The 20,840-nt window shown below is 45.0% G+C and overlaps 2 protein-coding genes across 2 annotated transcripts in view; both read left to right on the top strand.

Annotated features, from left to right (window-relative positions):
- PLA2G4E (phospholipase A2 group IVE) overlaps positions 1 to 2,386 on the top strand; it is a 34,159-nt gene extending 31,773 nt beyond the window's left edge. Inside the window, exon 20 of the mRNA XM_024567931.3 lies at positions 301 to 2,386. Within this exon, the coding sequence (XP_024423699.2) occupies positions 301 to 662 (362 nt within the window). The 3' untranslated portion in view covers positions 663 to 2,386. The remainder of the gene's footprint in view (positions 1 to 300) is intronic.
- Positions 2,387 to 8,471: 6,085 nt separating this feature from the next.
- EHD4 (EH domain containing 4) overlaps positions 8,472 to 20,840 on the top strand; it is a 69,772-nt gene continuing 57,403 nt past the window's right edge. The window contains exon 1 of the mRNA XM_024567446.4: positions 8,472 to 8,822. Coding sequence (XP_024423214.2) covers positions 8,587 to 8,822 — 236 coding nt within the window. The 5' untranslated portion in view covers positions 8,472 to 8,586. The remainder of the gene's footprint in view (positions 8,823 to 20,840) is intronic.

The following is a 20,840-nucleotide window of genomic DNA, read 5'->3' as shown; positions in this document are numbered from 1 at the left end:
CCACACCTCCCTGTGCTGGGAGTGTCAAACTCCACTCTCAAACTCAGTCACTCAACATTTACTGACGTCCCGCTACGCTCCTGGCACTGTGCTGGTGCTAGGGCAACCCTACGATGGGCAAGCTGGGTCCCTGCCCTAGGAGCTCAGAGGTGTGCGTGTGCGCGCGCATGTGCCTGTGCGTGTGTGCGTGTGCACATCTTCATGCAAGTGTGTGCGAGGTGGGCAGGGGGAGTGGTAGGACCCAAGTCATTACAACCTAATGTAATAAGAGTCCATAGCAAGGTCTTCTGCTGCCTCCAGGTGTGGAGCGAAGCCCTGAGGAGCTGGAGCAGGGCCAGGTTAACATTTATGGCCCCAAAACCCCCTACGCCACCAAGGAGCTGACGTACACGGAGGATGCCTTTGACAAGTTGGTGAAGCTCTGCGAGTACAACATCCTGAACAACAAGGACAAGCTCCTTCAGGCCTTGCGGATGGCAGTGGAGAAGAAGAAACTACAGAAGAGCCAGTGCCCCTCAGTCCCAGGGAGCCTCGCCAATCCTGCGTCTGCTTCTACCATCCCAGGCGAGGAACCCCTCGGGGCTGCCCAGCCTGCACAGTCAGCTCTGTTCTCTGGCAAGGGGGGCAGGCAGGCTGGCCTGGGCTCTCTATCAAAAAAATGAAAATTTTAAAAAGTTGAGGGAGACAGACACAGAGAGAAAGAGACCATAGGAAAAGAACAAGGCATGGATTGGGGTTTTATATCCACTGCAATTTGAAAAATCCTTTCCCTACAGGGAAAGGAGTCCACTAGCCACAGGCTCCCATGCATACCTATGGTACGGATTATAGAGGCAGTGCCTGAGGAGGAGGCTGGTTCCCCAGAAACCTCAGACTCAGAGCCAGAGCTCAGAGCCCTCCCCTTCCTGCTCCGCTCTGCCTCCTGGCACGCAGGACCTTGGGGAATGCACTCTGCTGCGTTCTCTGGGAAAACACTTTTTAAATATAAAGACAATTATATTCTTGTGAATTTTATAGGCAATTATATTTTATTTTTATGAATCAGGATATCAATAGCACAACACTAGAAGATCTAGATGGAATGCTGGAGACATCTGGTCTCTTCAACAACAAAGCCAAACAGGCGACAGGGTTTCAGCCACTGAGAGCCCGAGGGCTGCTGACCCCCTCGACCCTGAGCAGGCAGCCCCAGCTGAGCATTCAGCTCCAATGAAATGCCAGACAAAGCCCAAGTCTGCAACTCAGATTCACGGAACAAAAAACAGTGATGCTGCTCAGGGGTGTCTCGGAAGGTGAAGGGATCCAGGCGCTAGGTGGGTGATGCTGCCCAGCGCCGTCCACTCCAAGAAGCTGGCACCCACTGACCAACCTGCTTCTGGGGTGCTGCTCAATTCACTTTGCACCCTCCCTTCTGTTTTCCAGATGGGATTATTTATTTCTAAATGGGATTCTTCTTATTTTTCATGTAAACACCATGGCCAGCACATCCCAGCTCTTGGCCAGTCACCCCGAGACAAGGAAACTAGGAAGGATCTACCCAGGAAGGACTAGGTTAGCCCTGAGGGAAAAGGTCATCCTTGGAGATCGTTTCCAGATGAATCTCTGGGAAAGCTCTGAGACACAGAAATCAAATCAAAGTACGCAGGTCCCTCGCCAGGCTGAAACTTAAAGATATGTCACCTGAGCCACTGAGATGCCCATGCCATGGAAGGTGAGACCAGAAAGGCGTGTGGTCTGCACGAAGCTCAGCAAACCTGGAAGACGTGTTGCTCTTTCTGGGCCACGATGCTCTCTGGTTGTTAGGAGACAAGTGGTGACATGTACCCAAAGTTTAGAAAATTTGGCTTCCAGTTTACAGCCTTGCTACTCCACGTGTGGTGGGGAGCTGGTTAGAAATCCGGAATGTCAGGCCCCACCCCAGCCGCACTGAATCAGTCTACCTTTTAAGGAGATTCCCACCTCCCCTCTGGTGCCCAGATGCCCACCCCAGGTGATGGGTGTGCATATTAAAATTTGAGAGGTGTGGATTTATGCCATACTTTCCCATAAGCCTGAAAAGCATAAGCAATTGGCTCCCCTGAGCCATTGATAAAATAGGCTCTTGGACATGCAAAACAGGTCCCCATCCAGATAATGCTGTCCTGGGAGGCCACCCCTTCCCTCCACCAAAGCTGTCTCCATTTTGACATTTTTTTCTTCCATCTGCAACAAACGGGGGCTCCTTCAATTATCAGAGGGAGCCACGCAGCAAGAACTGTTTGCTGTCAGGGGAGGGCAGCCCTGCCTTGGGTTCAACCAAGTATGTAGAGTGACATTTCTAAAACCATTGTATTATTTGAGCACAAAATAAAACGGCCATGTGGGTAAATGCTGTTGACTCATCTGCTTTCATCTCTGATGCCGTAAAACACGCGTACTCCTGCCCTCGTTCCTGCCGGCCACTGCCAGAGGCATCAGAAGGACATTTCCATCCCATCCCTCCTCTTTTGGACAGCTTTCTTTTCTCCTGCAGGGGTCCCTACCTTCTCATGATGGGGTGCTCCCCTTTTTATTACGCCTTGTCAGCAACCAGTGGAGCACCCACTCTTGCTGACCCATGTTGTTTGAAGCTCCAAGGGTTTTCAGGAAGTGCTGGTGGGGAGGAAGGAAGGGCGGCCAGCACCAGCTAAGCACTTACTTGGTGCCCAGTGGTCGCAGTCAGTAAACAGCCTTCCAGGAACTTAGATTTGGGTTGAGGGGAAAAAACATGAAGAGATTTTTGTTTGGATTTGAGAAGTTAAACGGTGACTTGGCTCCTAAAACAATGCTGGTGACATTACAGAGCAGGAAAATGACTAGGGGGTACACAAGGGATAAGGACAAAGTGTCATTAGTCCTGAGAGGGGCAAGGGCAAGTGTCTTGGAGAGGACAGGGAGGTCCCTCCCCAGGTCCCCTGCTCTCTGCCTGTAACAGGATTAAACAGAAAAATTAAATAAAAATCCTGTCTCCCCCACTGTGCCTCCTCCTGTCTCCTTTTTCCTCCCCAGGAAGGCGGCCAGCATACCCCCTGCCATGCAGCCCAGTCACCCTGGCCCACAGCAGATGTGTTCTGCTTCTGCATCCCCATGAAGACACTTCTCCCCAAGGTCACCAATGTCCTCCCAGTTTCCAGATTCACTGAGTCAAATGGCACTGGCCCTTTACAGGCCTCATCTTACTTGATCTCAGCAGCTGGCATGGCTGACCACTCCCTCCTTCCTAAAACCCTCCCTTCCCGTGACTTCCCTGCCAACAGCAGTGCAATTCACTTCTGCTTGCAAATGCTTACTGCCTTCCCGCTATGTGCCGGTCACTGCTGTAGGCACTGGGACAATAAAAAGGATTAACAATTGACCCCACACTTTAGGGAGCTTTCTTCTGGTCCCATGTAGTTGGTGCACATGGAAACAGAGCCTTGCAATACAGAGAAAAAGTTCTGTATCAGCTGTGTACACAAGGGGCATCATTAGGGACTGCCAATGTGGCCCTAGAAGGCAGGGACCAGTTTTGCTAGATATCTTCTGTCCTGGATTTCTTCCCACTTTCCTGCCCTTTCCCTGGCCCCACCTCCATTGTTCTCCTTTAAAGGCTGGTATTCCTTGAGATTTTCTCCTTAGCTCTCCTCTCTTCTTGCTCTATACTCTCCCAAAGCAATCTCATACACACCCGGGACTTCAGCTACTGCTTTTATTTTTTAAACTCTGAAACCTTTAGCTCTAGCCAAACTGATTTCCTAAGATCTTGATGCATGTATTCAAATTCTATATCATTTAGCATTACTTCCAACATACATAACACAAAAGATCTGAAATTACAAGACAGAAGGAGTTTATTTCTTATCAGAGACCCAGGCTCCTTTCAGCTCTTGCTTCTGCCACCCTCAAGTTTGCCTTCTGGTTCAATATGGCTGCTGGAGCTCCACCCATCATGTCCACATTCCTGGCAGCAGGGGGAATAAAGGGGCCTGAAATTTTGCTTACTTTAAGGATACCAAACTAGTCCTAGTCTGCCTAGCTCTGGACTTCTTTTCTGTGGGAGAAAACTAAACTTTTATCCTAACAAGAGAATATAAATTACCAGCTGGAACAAAACCCTCAAAAGTATAATGGCATTAAAAAAATAGCTGCCATTTGATTATGGCCACAGGTTCTGTGGGTCAGGAATTTTGAAAGGGTGCAGCAAGGACAGCTCTTATCTGCTCTATGTGTGGGCCCTCGGCTCAGACGACTTGAACCGCTGGGCAGGACTCAGATGGCTGCGGTCTGGAACAACTGAGGCTAAAGGACCCACTTCAGGATGGCCACTTCATTCACCTCTCTGGTGCCTAGGCAGGAAAGGCTGGGGAGGGTGAAGGACAGGCGGAGCTTGTTGACTGTCTGCCACAGCACCTTCATGTGGCCTCCCCAGCATGGTGGTCTCAGAATAGCCAGTCCTCTAAAATGGCAGCTCAGGCTCCAAGAAGTAAGTGTTACAGTGGCAGCTGCATGGAGCATTATGACCCAGCCTCAGAGGTCACATAGCATCACTGCCACTGTACTCTACTGGCAGAAGCATTCACAAGCCAGCCTACATTTAAAGGTAGGGGACAAAGATCCCATCTCTTGATAGGAGCATGTCAACAAAATGTATAGCCGAGTTTTAAATCCCATACTGCAATCATTGAATCCTTAAAGTTGACCTTGCTCCTCTTCTACTTAGTAAATGTCACATCTTGGGTTTTTTACTGCAAACTCCATTTCCAGTAACAAATTCCATGTTAGTCAGGAATTACTTTAACCTTGAACAGAGACCTGACAAATAGTGGTTTAAATGCATTCATGTAAAAGAAACCCACAGGGATGCAGTCCAAGGCTGGTGTGGCCCTTCCTTGATTCGTCAGGGATCCTGCTCCTTCCAGCTCTTTGGTTACCATCCCTTGTGTGGTCCTCGGCCTCATGGTGCAAGATGAGGTCTGGAGCTCCAACCATTACATCTATATCCCAGACTACAAGAAGGAAGAAGGGGCAAGAAAGATTGAACTCCTTTCTCTCTGAAGGAGACATCCTGCAAGTCCCACAGATTCTTCAGGTAACATATCAGCATCCAGAACTTGGCCTCGTGATGACACTTAATGGCAGGGAGACTAGCAAACTTTGTTTTTACCTAGTTTTCAATGTGTTTCCATTACTGAAGAAGGACAATTTATAGACAACTGGCAGTCTTTCTGCAAGTACCTACCTGATATCTCCACCTGTATGCCCTAAGTGTTGCATCTCCAAACAGCAGCAGCCACCTGGATAAGTGGCCACAGAAAAAGGAGTTGTCTGAGAGTGAAGGGGGCTCGTCCCAGGCCAAAGCACCTCCTCTAATCAATTGCCTTACCACGTGTCTCTCAGGTCTTTAACCACTCGGGAATTGAAAGTTATCGGCGTAAGATGAGAGACATGATCTACAGCAAACCTCCTGACCATCCAATCACCAAGAAGAAGTAGAAAAAAACCTTCCTCAAGAATTACAATTATAATTTTCATATAGCAAAGAAAGTTGTGAATCTTATTACCAAGTTACTTATTTTAAGAATTATTCAATAAAACAAATTTTCAGGCTACAATATCACTCTCTATGGAACTATCTTTAACAAGATTTAACCTGAAAAACAGTTGAATTCAGATTTTAAAAGTGACGGAGATTGATTAGACTGAAAAAAGAAGACCAGAAGACTATCACAACTTGCAAATGGATGCGAGACCACTCTCCTGGGGAGAATCAGTCACTCTCCCACTCCACGGAGGCCAGAAGGAGAACAAGAAGGCTGACACGGTGGCTGTGAGACAGAGAAGGAAGGAAACACACGACAGTGTATCTTCTGAGCCAGACTCTGTCAGCTCTCTCTCTCTCTCTCCCTTCCTTCTTCTCTTCCTTCTTTTTTAGGATTAAGGACAATAAAATTTTCTCTTCCATAAATTTTTTTTCTGATTATAAAACAAGATTATGATTATTGTGTAAAATTCACATTTTCAAAAGCACATAAAGAAGGAAACTAAATTCGCTTATCATTCCAACTCAGAGATCATTACTAATTTGGGGGTTTCTTCTTCTAATCTTTTCGTTGGGTATTTTAACTACTTTTTACAAAAGCACAAAAAGCCTATACACTCACCTAACAAAATATGCCACCCTAATCCTTCTTAAGTGTGTAGTGCAGTACTGTTAACTGTAATCGAATTGTTGCGCAACAGATCTCCAGAATTTTTCATTCTGAAAACTGAAACTCTGTGCCCATAAACACAGTTCCCATTTCACACTCCTCCCAGCCCCAGCATTAACCATTTTACTTTCCGTTTTACAAATTTGACTAATTGAGGTCCCTCAAGTAAGTGGAATCACACACAATCTGTCTTTTTGTGACTGGGTTATTTCACCTAACATAATGTTCTCAAGGTTCTAGATTGTAGCATGTGACCAGATTTCCTTACGTTTTTAAGGCTGAACAATATTTCATAGTAGGGTACCACATTTTGTTCATCCATTCATACATCAGTGGACACGTGGGCTGCTGTCACCTCTGGACGATGGTGAACAGCGCTGCTATGCACATGAGTGCACAGTATCTCTTAGAGACCCTCCTTCCAGTTCTTTCGGGTAGATACCCGAAGTGGAATTGCTAGATCGTATGGTGGTTCTATTTTTAAGTTTTTGAGGAACCACCCCACTGTTTCCATAGTAATTGTATGTATTCACTTTTCAATGTATTTGGTTAAGTACCAAAAAACAAGATTTCTGGATCACATGGTAAGAGTTTTTTTATATGGCCCTGTTTTTTATGTATGTTTTAAAACACAGTGAAGCTTTTTCATTTTTGTTGGTAAATCTATCAACCTTTTCTTTCACAATTTCTGTCTTTGGTTTTGTTTAGAAAGTCTTTTCTAAACTTTTATAAATCTTCACCTGTATCTTCTTCTAGTAGATTTCATTTTCTTTTTACATTTCGATCTTTGTATTATTTTAACATGAGGCCAATGTCTAGATTTATTTATTTTTCTTGGCTTTCTTTTTCCTTCCATCATTAGCTTCCTCTAAATATGTGATCCACAAAACAACTCTAAAGGAGTTTCCGTTTTACAAACAAGGAAACTGAGGCAGAACAGTAACATTGCACTTAAAGTCACATAGCCATTAATTTATGACATCAGGGTTCAACCCCAGGTCTTTTGATGCCAAGTCCCGTTCTGTGTTCACCACAGACTAGGTCCATGGACAAGCAGCATTGGCAACACCTGGGGGCTTGTTAGAAATGGGGAGTTTGGGATCTAACGCCATAACCACTGAATCCGAATCTGCCTTTCTATCGAGTTTAAGAAGTACTGTTGTGCATCATATTTTCCCCATGTGGGATATATATCAGAGTCACCTGGGGCCCTTGTTGAGCTCCATCCCTACTCAATATTTTAGCAAGTTTGGTGTGAGGACCACAAATCTGCATTTTAACAAGCACCCCAGATTATTCTTATGCAGGTGGCTCTGTGGACCACAGCTGAGAACTGCTCTAAAACAACTGAAAGATATTAAACAAACAAACCCTGTAACCTAGGACATCCAAAGTAATGGCTGATTCTTTCTTCCAATCTCAATTTAGGTAAGTGGTTTTTTTAGCCTGAAAAAGAGACAGCTGGGGGGGGGGGTAACATTAACTCTTTTACATGTCAAATGTGGAAATTGGTAATCAATGAGAATGATGACTAAATCTTCAATTTTACAGAAAGTCAAATAAAGAAAGCTAAGGGCACAGGGCCTTCGATCAATCCAGAATTTAGTGGAGGCAGCTTGTTGAAGTATGAGAAACTTGTACTCACATAGACTGAATCTACTCCCCCTACTTCAAGTTTCGTCTGTTATGTCCGTGAGTCAAAGTCTCCACGAATAAAATGAAGGTAACAACAACCTGCAAGCAGGTAGAATGAACCTGCCTGTCAACTTTGTGAACTTTTGTCTCTAGTATTGACGTCTATAGGGCGGGGAGGAGAGAACATTCCAGGAGACTAAGCAGCCTCCGGAGGTTCGGTTTTTATGGGGTTCTTTTTGTTTTTTGTGGGGGGGGTTTGGGTGTTTTGTTTTGGGTTTTTTTGTGTTTTGGGGTTTTTTTGTTGTTTTTTTTTGGGGGGGGGGGTTGCCAGCTCAGATTTGCCGGGAAGCCGATCCCACCTGGCCAGAGGTGGAGACCCAGAGACCAAAGAGATCCCTTGGATGTCGGTTGTGCGTCACCGGCGGGAGAGACACCTTCTCCCAGCCCCAGTCCTCCAGACTCTGTCATCAATAATTCATTAAGAACCTCCTCTCCATTGGCTGACACTTCTACACGCGCTGGCAGTGGCCCAATGAGGAAGGACTTGAGAGAGCTCCTTTGAATAGTGAACGAGAGCTCGTGACGTTGCGATTAGAGATTGGTTGCAACGGCGTGAGGCGGGGCCAGCTTCCGAGGCGGAGAGCACAGCTGGGACAGCTCAGTACAAGCCGAGGAGGGTCGAACGTTGGAGTTGGGTGCGAGCGCAGGTCGCGGACTGGTGGACGCGCGGACCCGCGGCGGCAGGATGTTCAGCTGGATGGGGCGGCAGGCAGGCGGGCGCGAGCGGGCGGGCGGCGCGGACGCCGTGCAAACGGTGACGGGCGGCCTGCGTTCCCTCTACCTGCGCAAGGTGCTGCCACTGGAGGAGGCGTACCGCTTCCACGAGTTCCACTCGCCCGCGCTGGAGGACGCCGACTTCGAGAACAAGCCCATGATCCTGCTGGTGGGCCAGTACAGCACGGGCAAGACCACCTTCATCAGGTAACCCGCCGCGCCCCTCCTAAGCCCTGCCTGGCCCCTGGCCCCCCACCACCTAGGTGGAGGCGGTCCTCTGCACGTGTATGCGTGTAATCTCTAGCCTCCCGCCGCCCTCGGGCTTCCTGCAGCGCCCACTTCCTCTTTCACTGAACCCCTTCGCCTCTACCAGCGAAGTGACCTCAGGTTCCCGGTCCGAGCGTGGTGAGCACAGCCCCGCCCCAGGGCGCGGCCGCCCGATTAGGGGCCCGTTCTCCTCACGCGGGCAGGAGGGTCCCCGGAACCCCTTCTCCGCGTACTTGGAGCCTTCCTTCCTTGCTCTTGAAAAGGCACTGGTCTGACCGGCTTTTTATCCTGTCACCCTGGCCTGGGAACTCGGAAGAGGGAGTCTATAATAAGCATCTTCTTGATGAGCTAGTGAAGCCTAGGGCTGGAAATGGGGACAGTGGTGGCCGGAGTATCGGAATGGGCTAGTGAGTCATAGTTGGAGAGTTAAGCCTGTAGCCTGGATCGTAACTATTGAATGAATGAATGGCGACAATAGAGGGTATTGCCTGTGCCCTCTGCCCTTGAGTGGCCGGCCACCCCCACCACAGTGGTAGGGATAGGGTTAGAAAGGCCACCTTCTTTCAACTCTTGAACTGCCTCACCTTTATCCTGCCATAGGAAGTAAGCTGCAAGTAGCAAACCGCACCCAATGGAACTAAGGGGGAGTGTCATATTACTACTCCTTAGTTTCCATTTCTTAGGCGGGTCATTCCCTCCTGGTTCACCCTTGACAACTAAAAATATTTGTCATGCCCACTGTGCCTCCAAAAGCAAACAATTACTGTGCATGCCCTAAGTTTCAAACAATATCACTTCCTCAGAAGTAACTTTTGATGGGAAATAATAGACACAGGTTTTTGAAGAGGTTATTTTACTTCTAAAGCTGCTGGCATATTAAGACTTTCCATTCTTTGGTTAGGAAACTTGTTTTCCTGGATTAACCCCCTTTGTCAGTTAAAACAAAGTGACTGGTCATTTAAGGTTTTGGTCCAGGGTTTTGGAAATTATAACAATCTCTTCATCATTGGTGTTCAACACGTGTTCAGAAAACTGTATCTATATTTGGATACGTGCCATTTCTATTAAATAGTGGCCTCTTTTTTCCACTACAGTGACCTAAATAGTTCCTACAAGTTGTCACTACAGGAAATATGTTCAATCCAGGCCTTCATATACTCTATGAATGAATTTAGCAAAGCAAATACACTGTATTGAAATATATTTCCAGACCAGTGATTTTCACCCGGTGTGCTGCGGCACCCTGGTGCGCCACGAGAATTTTTAAAACAGGCAATACCTGACTAGTCAGGGGCACTGACCTCTTTTCCCTTACTGTCAAATTAAAAAATAATGACCGTCAACCCAATAATAGCTGTCTGATGTGAATGAATCGAAATTATACCTATTTTTCTTTGTCAGGCTGGCAAAAAAAGATAATGTTTTCTGGCATGCTGCAAAAGTTTAGTAATTAGTTTATGTGTGCCATGTGATAGCAAAGGTTGAAAATCGCTGCTCTAGACAGTAACTTAAATGTGAAGGAAAACTGAAGAAAATAATTTTAAAATTGCTTTTTGGATGCTTATTAATATGTTGAAAATAATATTAAATATGTCACCTCAGACACCCAAAATGAATCATAGAAATATTACAGTAACTGGTATCTTGAAAGATGACAATTCATTTAAGGCCTCAATAATACTAGCAAGTTTTTAAGTATAGGGAATAATGAATCGTTATGACCAATTTGTACAAGAGTGGGAGGTAGACCTTTTGAAATATACAGATAAAAGATGAGGAGGTAGCATGGTTACAATTATAGTAACCTCAGACATTAGTGGTGGCATTCACAGCACCCCGGGCAGTTCTCCCGTCTGTCTTTGCCACAGGGGCTTTGTTACACCTGTGTGATTAGGGAGAGCTTGTTGATGCTGTACCAACCTGGATGTGGGGTGGCTTGCGCTCTGCTCCCATAGCCTGGATAATAAGCAAGCCTGAGACAGGAGGACACAATTCACAGGGACATGAATTGATCTTTTTTTTTTTTTTTTTTCAGTTTACTGTTTCATTATACTATTTCTCACTCTTCTCTCTGCTTCATAGTTTGGCAGGATTTGTGGTATAGCTAAGCATAGTTTTAAGACTTTTGCGATCTGACTCCTGGAGACTCCATCCAAGTGGCCCACTTCTCAGTAGGCACTGAGCCATGTGCAACCCAAGGGTGAGGGAGGAGTTACCATGTCAGAAAGTCACTTGCTCTCGAGACCTACCCTGGCCTCAGTGACTTTGATAGTGGGTAGCAGGCACGAAGTAGGCCCATGAAGTTAGAAGGAAGTCAGGGCAGACAGGAAATTTGGTGAGGCACCAGGGACCTGAGTTTCATTTCAGAGTAGAGCTAGGAGGAAGAGATCCGGCTCCTGGGAGGAAAGCTCCAAACAAAAGGTCAGCTGGTTAAAGTGTTACCAAAGGGTCACAGGTTCGATTCCCACTCAAGGCACATGCCTAAGTTGGGGGTTCAGTCCCTGGTTGGCGCATGTGCAAGAGGCAACCAAATGATGTTTCTCTCTCTCTCCCTCCCTTCATCTCTCTCTCTGGAATCAATAAATATATTTAAAAACAAAAACAAAAGGACAGCTACACTCAAGATCCGCACCGTAACTAGGGAGCAGAAGGGTTGGCCTAGGGTGCTGACCATCCTGGATCCTGCCTGCATCCGTGGCTGTCTTCTCTCTGAGTCTGGTCAGTGCCTCTGTTGGATGCTTGTAGCCACTGATCACTAGAAGCTCATACTTGGCTGTGGGCTGCACCTGTCTACATAGTTACAGATTCTATCCACCTGGCTTTCTGCACATCCCAAGAAGTTACTGGTAACAGAGCCTGTGCTGATCCTGAGGGAAACTTACCTCATCGTAAAGCCACTCAGCAAGGCCTTTGGTGTGCACTCCACACCTTTTTAATGGAACCTTACTCTTCCTTTTTTCCCATAACTGGGAAAACTAGGAGCCCCACTAAAACATGGTAAGAGTGTGGAAATTACATGTGTGGCCTGTTGTAATGAAAAGGACTCCAGGATTGGGGTGGAAAAAGAGCCTGAGTGTCAGTAAAATATGCTTGCTTCCGCACGGGAGATCGCTAGGAGAGGCCCGAGTGCAAGGAAGAGGACAATTGGAAGGAGGGGCTTGGTGGGCTCTACTGACAGGGGTCACAACACTGGCCCGGAAGGGGGCTTCAGATGTGATGAAGATATTTGTCGAAGTCTCTTTGGGGTAGAAGCTGAACTGTTGGTGTTCTGCTTCTGACCAGCAAGAAAGAATTGGCCAGAGAAGAAAAAGAGATGAGCACAGGAAAGATGGCCATCGTATTGGAGGCTCTGTAATAGCTCGGGAAGGGTAGATGTCGGGCTCAGGCAGGCTTGTGTCCAAAACCCAAGAAAAAGATTCCAGAGATTTCCCGCAGAAAATCCCTGGGCTCAGGTACAATGAAGGAAGACCTTTCCACTGAGAGTATATGAAGCTCACTGAAAATCAATTCAAGCCACACAGTTGCAACTTCTGATTTTTAAAAGCCCCATTTACTCTCTTCCTCCTACACCCCACCTGCTTCCCCCAGAAAATTTTTTCTAATGAGGGAAGAAGAGGCAAGTCACTCAAGAAACTGTATAGGTTTTAAAAGGTCAGAGACTAAGGCAAGAAAAAGAAATAGAAGCCATGTAGACAGGAAAGAAATAAAATTGCCCTGGCCTGTGTGGCTTGGTGGATTGAGCACCGGATTATGAAGCAAATGGTCACCGGTTCTATTCCCAGTCAGGGCACATGCCTGGGTTGAGGAACCAGGTTCCCCAGTGCAGGACGCATGAGAGGCAACCACATATTGATGTTTCTCTTCCTTTCTCCCTCCCTTCCCTCCCCTCTCTCTAAAAATAATTTTTTTAATTTAAAAAAAGAAATGGTTGATGTGGCTGCCCTAACTGGTATGGCCTGGTTGGGCTTCATACCACACACTGAAAGGTCACCAGTTTGATTCCTAGTCAGGGCACATGTCTGCATTGTAGATCATCCCCGGTTCGGGTGCTTTCAATGTTTCTCTCCCTCTTGCTCCCTCCCTTCCCCTCTCTCTAAAGTAAATAATTGAAATCTGTAAAAAAAAAAAAAAAAAAGTACAAGCCTTTGTTGAAAGAAATTAAAGAAAATCCTATGCATGGAAAGATATCCTATGTTCGTGGTTTGGAAGACTTAAGATTCTTAGAATAGCATAGTACTCAGAGTGATGTATAGATTTGGTGCAGTCCTGACCAAATTTCCAACTGCCTCCTTTACAGAGACTGACAGGCTGGGCCTAGAATTCACTCAGAAATGTATGAGATCCAGAATAGCCAAAACGGTCTTGAAAAAGAACAAAGCTGGAGTTCTCCTATGTCCTGATTTCAAAATTGACTTGAAGCTACAATAAACAGGGGTGCCGTGCTGGCAGAAGGAGAGACATGTCTATCGGTTGAGGAGAGTTGAGAGTCTAAAAATAAACTCACACATCTATGGCAAATTTGTTTTTATAAGGGTTCCAAGACAGTTCAATGGGGGAAAGAATATTCTTTTGAACAAATGATGGTGGGACAATTGGGTGTCCCCGTGGTGAAAGGAAGAGAGACTGTCTGCTAATGGAGACCGGGTTGATTTTCGGGGTGATGGAAATGTTCTGAAATTAGATAGTGGTATTAATTGCATAACTTTGTGAATATGCTAAAACCCACAGAATTATACCCTTTAAAATGGTGAATTGTGTGATATATGAATTATATCTCAATAAAAATACAAAACAATTCAGTTTTCCAATACTAGGCATCCTGTGATTTATTTTAACTTTCATAATTCTGCAGTATGTGCCAGTCAAGAAATTTCTGCATCTCTGTGCAATAATCTAGAATAAAAATAGATTCCAGAAAGAAACAAAACAAAAGAAGAAGCGGAGGCCTTGGCCAGGTAGCTCAGTTGGTCAGAGCATCGTCCTGATACGCCAAGGCTGCAGGTATGATCCCCGGTCAGGGCACATGCAAGAAGCAGCCGATGAATGCGTAAATAAGTGGGACAACAAATCTATGTCTCTCTCTCTCTCCCTTTCTCTCTTTCTCTAAATATCGATTAAAAAGAAAAAGAAATGGAAATAGCTCAAAGAACAGAAGAATGAAGGAGCTAAGGAGTAGGCATGAGAAAAAAGGGAGTCTCCACCACACAACCCCCATATGGCTTTTCCCTGTATATTCCTGTCAGTGTGTAAACACGTTCATTCTCCACAACACTCAGGTTACTAAAATCAAGGTGCAATGCTTGCCTATTAAATGCTTGATGAAGTAATTAGTTGTATTTTAAACCTTTAGGTAGTATTTAAATGTTAATAGGGAAAAGGGGGGCCCGGGTTCTATAAGCAAGGGTGGGAACAAAGTTAATGGATAGCATGAAGCATTAAGAAGCGGAGTGAGTGGGCTGAGAAGGCAGAAATGCCTCCCACAATTTAAAAAAGCCTTTTTTGGCATGTTTAGAACAAGAAAAAGAGTCAGGAAGTGATAGACCCTCTGCTAGGGACTCTTGCTGTAACACAAATAGAAAGCAGAACTACTCAGCTATTATTTTGCTTCCTCCTTTTCCCTCAGAGCAAATGGCCTAGAGATGGCGGAGGGAGTCGAACCCGAGGGTGAGGTGCTCTCAGGGGCCCGCGCAGGCCAGGCCCAGTAAGCACCGGGACAGATGGGCGGGAGGGTGGTGTAGGTAAAAGTTGTATCTGTGCCCAAAGGACTGTGGTTGGTTTGCTTTTTTTTAAGGAATTATGAAGAATATGAAAAGTATTGAAAAATTGGAAACAGTCAAGCATCCCAGTTTTCAAAAAAGGGGAGAAAGAGATTGTGTTTAAGAACACAGCTCTACTTCATTCCTTTTGATAGACTCTAGAGTCAATTATTAAAGAGAAGCGAAAGCTCACAGGAGGCAGCCTGACTCACCCACAGAAAAGATCCCAGCAGAGGAGGGCCGCGGGCTCAGCTTGGTGGTCGCACCCTCACTCAGGTGCCAGAGCCCCTGAAAATCATAGTCTCCTGTGCCAGATACCATTTTGCCAATCTGAGATAGTGAAATATTTCATTTTTATAGAATAGACTATATTTACAATATATAAGATCATACTTACACACCCTAGTGTTCATTTATTCAAATAACATTGATTTCAGGAATGGGCCCACCTGTCACAGAACTTAGAGTTTCATGGGGAATGTGGAAAAGAACCCACAGGCCATTAGGGTTCTGGGTGGTGGCACTAGAAGCACGGGGTGGGGTGAGGACATAGGAAGGGCCCTTCATTCAGGCTCGGAGGTGGCAAGGTCTTCCCTGAGGATACAGCCTGAGAGTGAGCACTGAGGAATGAGCCAGAATCAGCTGCGCAAAGGAGACCAGGAGTGAGGATGAGAAAGTGTCGATGATGAGGCCATGTTTGTGGGATAACCAGGAGCCGTCCACCAAGATGGGGACCTAAGAAGAGGAAGAGTGTGGGCATAGTTGCGAGTTCAGGCTCAAACCTCTGTTTAACTGGGGTAGAGTCCACAGGGATCAGACATGTGGGTCTGGACTGAGAGGAAGAGGGGCTCATGGAGACACCTGGGAAAAAGTCACCGGATAGGTGGAGTCATGTCAGGAGAGGAGAGTGGCTCTGAACCATCTGAGGGATCCCGAGGGTGCAGTCGACAGAACCTCAACTATAAAAGGCGTAAGAGTGGACTGCACCATGAACCAAGGGATGCGGAGGGTCTCTGGACGCTAGCGCAGCACCTTCAGATACCTGCTGTGTGCAGTGACTTTCCAGGTGTATGAATTCCACCTCGCCAAGATGAAAACAGGAAAATTCAATTCCCCAGGTAGGGGACATAGGGAAAGAGTGAATCTGCCCTTTCTTGGATGACTTTATCTTCCAATGTATTTATTTACTTCTTTATTTTGTTGAAATATATCATCTAATCACTTTCTGGAAAATACTGAGAGAATGCTGAAGCAGCAGCAAATGTTTCTATTCTTGACTTCCATAAAAGTGATGTTTTGTGGTGCAACTTAAGTAAAAAGGTACAGGTTTTCTCATGAAACTGGCAGGTGTGCTGGCTTCAGGCCCGGCCTGGGAGCCCAAGTGGCACAATCAGCCGAGGACTCTGTCTCTCAGCTCTGCCGCCTCCCTCATGCTGGCAGCCCCTGCTCAGTGAGTTTCCCCTCACGGAGTGGGCAGGTGGCTCTAATTCCAGACTCACACACCCGTGTTCCGTCAGCCCAGCAACCCCAGGGGGAGAGACGAGAATCTCTTCTTCAGAAGTTTCAGCAGAAACCCCAGGATTGAGTCTCAGTGGTTCAGCTTTGGCCATAGGCCCATTCCGGAGCCAACCCCTAGAGTCGGGGGGATGTAACCCATGCCTGGAGGTGGGGAGAGGTGGCTCCTCAGGGTGCCGTTATCAAAAAGAGGGGTTGATTCTGGACAGGAGAGACAGCAGACACCACCCGCATCCCCACAAAAGCCAGGAAGAGAGAGGAGGGGGTGTGGTCAGCAATGTCAGCTGCCTCTGAGGAAAGGATTAAAATGGAACCTGTAGATTAGCCATCAGGGGCCTGGGTGACCTTGGCAAAAGCCGAGTCAGTAAGTGGTGGTGATGGGACCCAGGCGGGGGTGGGTTGAGGCGTGAGTGGGAGGTGGACACCAAATATAGAAGCCTCGCAGCAGCTGGGCGCCAAAGGGGAGGAATGGTGCCCTGGTCACAGGCATTCCGGGGGGTTGGTTCAAGATGAGCATGAGTTACAAGTTGAGGGAAGGGGGCCGTACAGGGGCAGCAGCTGGTGTTTCAGAAACCTGAGAAGAGACAGGACTTGGAGCAAGGATTCTGAGGAGGGCTGGGGGGCTCCACGCAGTTCGGTGTGGCGTTGGTGGCAGCAGTCGGCTCAGGGAGACACCGCAGATGGGCCTCCCGTCCACTCATTACGTCAGCTGCGGGCCACAGGGCAGCGGTGCCGAAGGGTTAGGGGGGAATGTGGGGGAGAAAAGGTAGTTTTTAATAACAGAATTCTCTTCTGTAACTCACATCTAGAAGCCTACTTCTAAGAAACATTCAATGTACTTTTCAAAACCTTAGAAAATAGTGACCGAGAAAGCCTGGATCTGGCTGTGGGCCAGAATCTCCAGATCTTCCGAACAGATTCCGGGGCCTCCTCCCAGACCTCCCAGCTGGGAATGTCACTGCGGTGAGGCTCGGAAATCTGTTTCTGTTCTCGTTTTTCTATAAACCCCCTCTCAAAGTGATTCTTAGTTAGCCTCCCCCAGGCAACATTTGGGAACCTTTGATAGATGAGGGTTCACTTGATGGAACCGTGACAACTGAGTCATCCAGCCTGGACAGGGTCAGCCTCACAGGCTCACTCACTTTGGTGGCCCTTCCAGGGAGTGTGGGCCAAACTCCATCTGTTCACATTTTCAGCAAACGACCTAGATAAAGATGTAGAAGCCGTGCTTACAAAACTGGGGATTATGCAATAAATGCAATTTAATAAACAGCTTTTTTCACTTAATATGATATGATGAACTTTTTCTTGTGTCATTAGGTAATCGTCAAAAATAACTTCAGTGACTGCATCATACTCTATTGCACAGGTTGGGACATTATTTCTATTTTACACTGTTATGTACATTCTTGGCTGTAAATCTTTGTTTTTCCAGGTTTTTATGGAATAGCAGTCTGGGCATGAATTACTTCATCAAAAGGTATAAGTGTTTTTCAAGAAAAAAAATATATATCCTTGTCCATTTTAGAGAGAGAGGAAAGAAGGAAAGAGAGAGAGAGAGAGAGAGAAACATTGATGTGAGTGAGAAACATTGATCGGTTGCCTTTCGTATGCATCCTGAATGGGGATCGAACCTGCAACCTAGGTATGTGCCCGACGGGGGTCAAACCTGCAACCTTTCGGTGTACTGGATGATGCTCCAACTAACTGAGCCACCCAGCCAGGGCAAAATCAATATATTTATGATTTTATAATACATATGTATACATATTTCTTTTCAGAAAAGTTATTCCAAATTAGATTCCCACTAGGGAATCTAATAAAAAGTAAGTATTACTTTTATAAAACAAATAAATATGATAGGAAAAAAATTTCTTCTAATTTGATTTTTCTTACTAGTAAAGTGGTAAAATACATGATCCTTCATCTGTATTTATTTGTGAATAGTCTGTGAACTTTGCCTGATTTTCATTTGCATATTCTTTATCTTGTAGATGTTTAAATATTCTGCTCAAACATGGCTATGAACCCATTGTCGTAATTATTACATTTTTAGTTTGAGCTTGCCTTTTTAATGTTTTATAATTTTGACATGCAACTATATTTAATATTCATGGTCAAGTCTAACACCTTTTTGCTCTTTTTTAAACTTTTTTATTGCATTTATTGGATGACATAGGTTAATAAAATTACATAGGTTTCAGGTATACATTTCTCTAATACATCGTCTGAATATTGTATTGTGTGTTCACCACCCCAAGTCAAATCTCCCTCCACTTTTCCCCTCCTTTATGAATGTTTTTTATCGCTTTTATGCATAGAAAATCCTTGATTATCCTGTAGGCTTTTAAAAATATTTAACTTTTTAATCCTGTTGGAAGTAAAATCTGTTTCAAAGGTATTCATTTTTTTTGGTTTTTATATATTTTAACAATATTTATTGAATAATCCTACTTTTCTAGTGTCACATGAGGTCTCTTCTAATGCCAGTTTATAAAATATTGGAATCTTTGGGGACCTTTCTCTTGCATCTTATTCTGTTTGTAGGTTCTTATACCCGCACTATACTGTCTTAAGTCACTTTCAATGTTTTAAAGAACTTTATTGTCACTCTAAAATATTTAGTAAATGGTAGCACAGAGTCTTTTGATCTTGTTTCTCTTTGTTTTCCAAATACTATCAATCATCATTTCCTGGTATTCTCTCAGAGGAACTTTAAAATTACTTCATCAGATTCTTCCCAGAAATTCCCACTGGGGCCCCTTTGGATTGGAACTGCATTACAACTTGCCACTCGCTCTTCCCAAGCAGGAACTCAGCACTGCTTTTACTCAGACCTCTTTGTATCCCGGAGGAGTGGTTGCTTTACTCACACTAGTTACAAATACTCACATGGATGTCCGTAGGTATTTTGTATCCATTGCTTTCTGAATCAGATCTTTTCCTTTACGTTTTCTAGATAGGGATTGCTGGTGTGTTAAAATAGCTACTGATAGTTTTGCATTTTCATTTTGTATCTGTTCATTTGATTCAGATTATTCTGACAGCTATTCATTCAATTCTCCTGGGTTTTCTAGACAGACAAGTATATCGATTACATTCGTGGTTACTGTGTTTCCTCTTCTGTTTCATATTTTATCATATTGGGAAGTCAGTGTTCAGATGAAGCTTCTAATTTTAATAATAATGCCTTTGTTATTTCACTTTAAAATGTGAGGTTGGCCATTGGTTAATATTTTATAAACTAATCACATTAATAAATTATCTTTCTATTACTAATTTTAAAAGAATTGTATTTGAAAAATTAGGGTGGATGTTAAATTTTGTTAAATGCTTTTTTACTTTTTCCTTTAATCTGTGTTCTGCGAATACAATTCTGGGAGATTGTAAACAGGTGTTTAAATAAAAGTGTTCTCTAGTCAAGTAACTTAGGGAAATGCTGTGTTCTATAGCCTCTCAGGAAGCGTACAGTACTCCCAGATCAACCTGGAGTCTGTTCTAAGATTCACAAATTACAAGTCATAACATAGAAGACACTTACTAGATCTTCATTGTATGAGGAAATGAGTGGATGACCAGAAAAATAAACAAGGCTGTAAGAAATTAGAAAGCCTGCTGCCTCCGAGTCCAGTAAACTCCCTCTCCCTTTCTTCTTCCTTTCCCGTTCTTCCACCCTCCTTCCAGAACAGCGTGGAAGGTGGAGGGGAGCAGCTACAGCGAACAGCGCAGGTTAGACAGCTTTAAGCACATCCCAGCCCTGTGTGGTTTACATTCCATCCATAGCAGGAGAAACAGAGACGTGAAAAGGCTCCACCCCGCAAATTCCAGTGCCCTGGTCCAACAGGTTAATAATGTTCCGGTAGTCGGTCAGCAGTTTCAGATGTGATGTGTTCTGAATAAGCATTCCTGGTCATATATGCCAATGACTTAGCAAAGGGAAACGCAAAAGTTAAAGGTTTCACACTCAAGGAAAACATAGTTTTAAAATGGAAGAGAAGCTCATTCTGACTTAGTTTTTCAATAAGTCAAAGAAGATTAACATTTTAAAGTAGATGAAATATTTGCTCAAGGATATTTACCTCAGCCTTGTTTATAATAGTGACAAATGGGAAGCTGTTAAATGCCCAACAGTTAGGAAATGGTAAACTAAATTGATGCCTATTCACCTTAGAACAGTATGCAGCCATTAAAAAGTTGTTTACAAAGAATTTTTAACGGTATAAGGAAAAACTAATGATGAAAATCTAGATACAAAATTTCTAAACACTTTGATCCCAATTCATTAAAAAATATATTTGCAGAAAAACGGATAGGAACATTTGAAAATGGTAAAAGCGGCCATTCTCTTGTACCGAGGTGGTCTGGTGCAGGCCGCTGGACTTGCCATCAGCACGGCTTCCGCAAGCTGGGGGTCAGGACGCCTGCTCCAGCGGCAGTGAGGGTGAAAGCCTTATAAACTGGGGGGCGTGGCTTCCTGATAATCTGTGGTTCGGTGGGGTCTAGAAGTAGTGGTGGTGGTAGCGCTGACTTACACATTCTGGACCATTTTGTAAGCCGTCTGTGATCGTAGGTGTTTGACTCTCCTCCTACTTCCGTTCCTTGGTATTAAACATGAGGATAAACAAAGGAAACTGCTTTAAAAACATCATTTCCAGCCCTGGCTGGGTGGCTCAGTTGGTTAAGTGTC

This window comes from Desmodus rotundus, chromosome 7, assembly GCF_022682495.2.
Source record: "Desmodus rotundus isolate HL8 chromosome 7, HLdesRot8A.1, whole genome shotgun sequence".
NCBI lineage: Eukaryota > Metazoa > Chordata > Mammalia > Chiroptera > Phyllostomidae > Desmodus > Desmodus rotundus.
The sequence above is the reverse complement of the archived record's forward strand: the minus strand, read 5'-3'. Positions and strand labels throughout refer to the sequence as shown.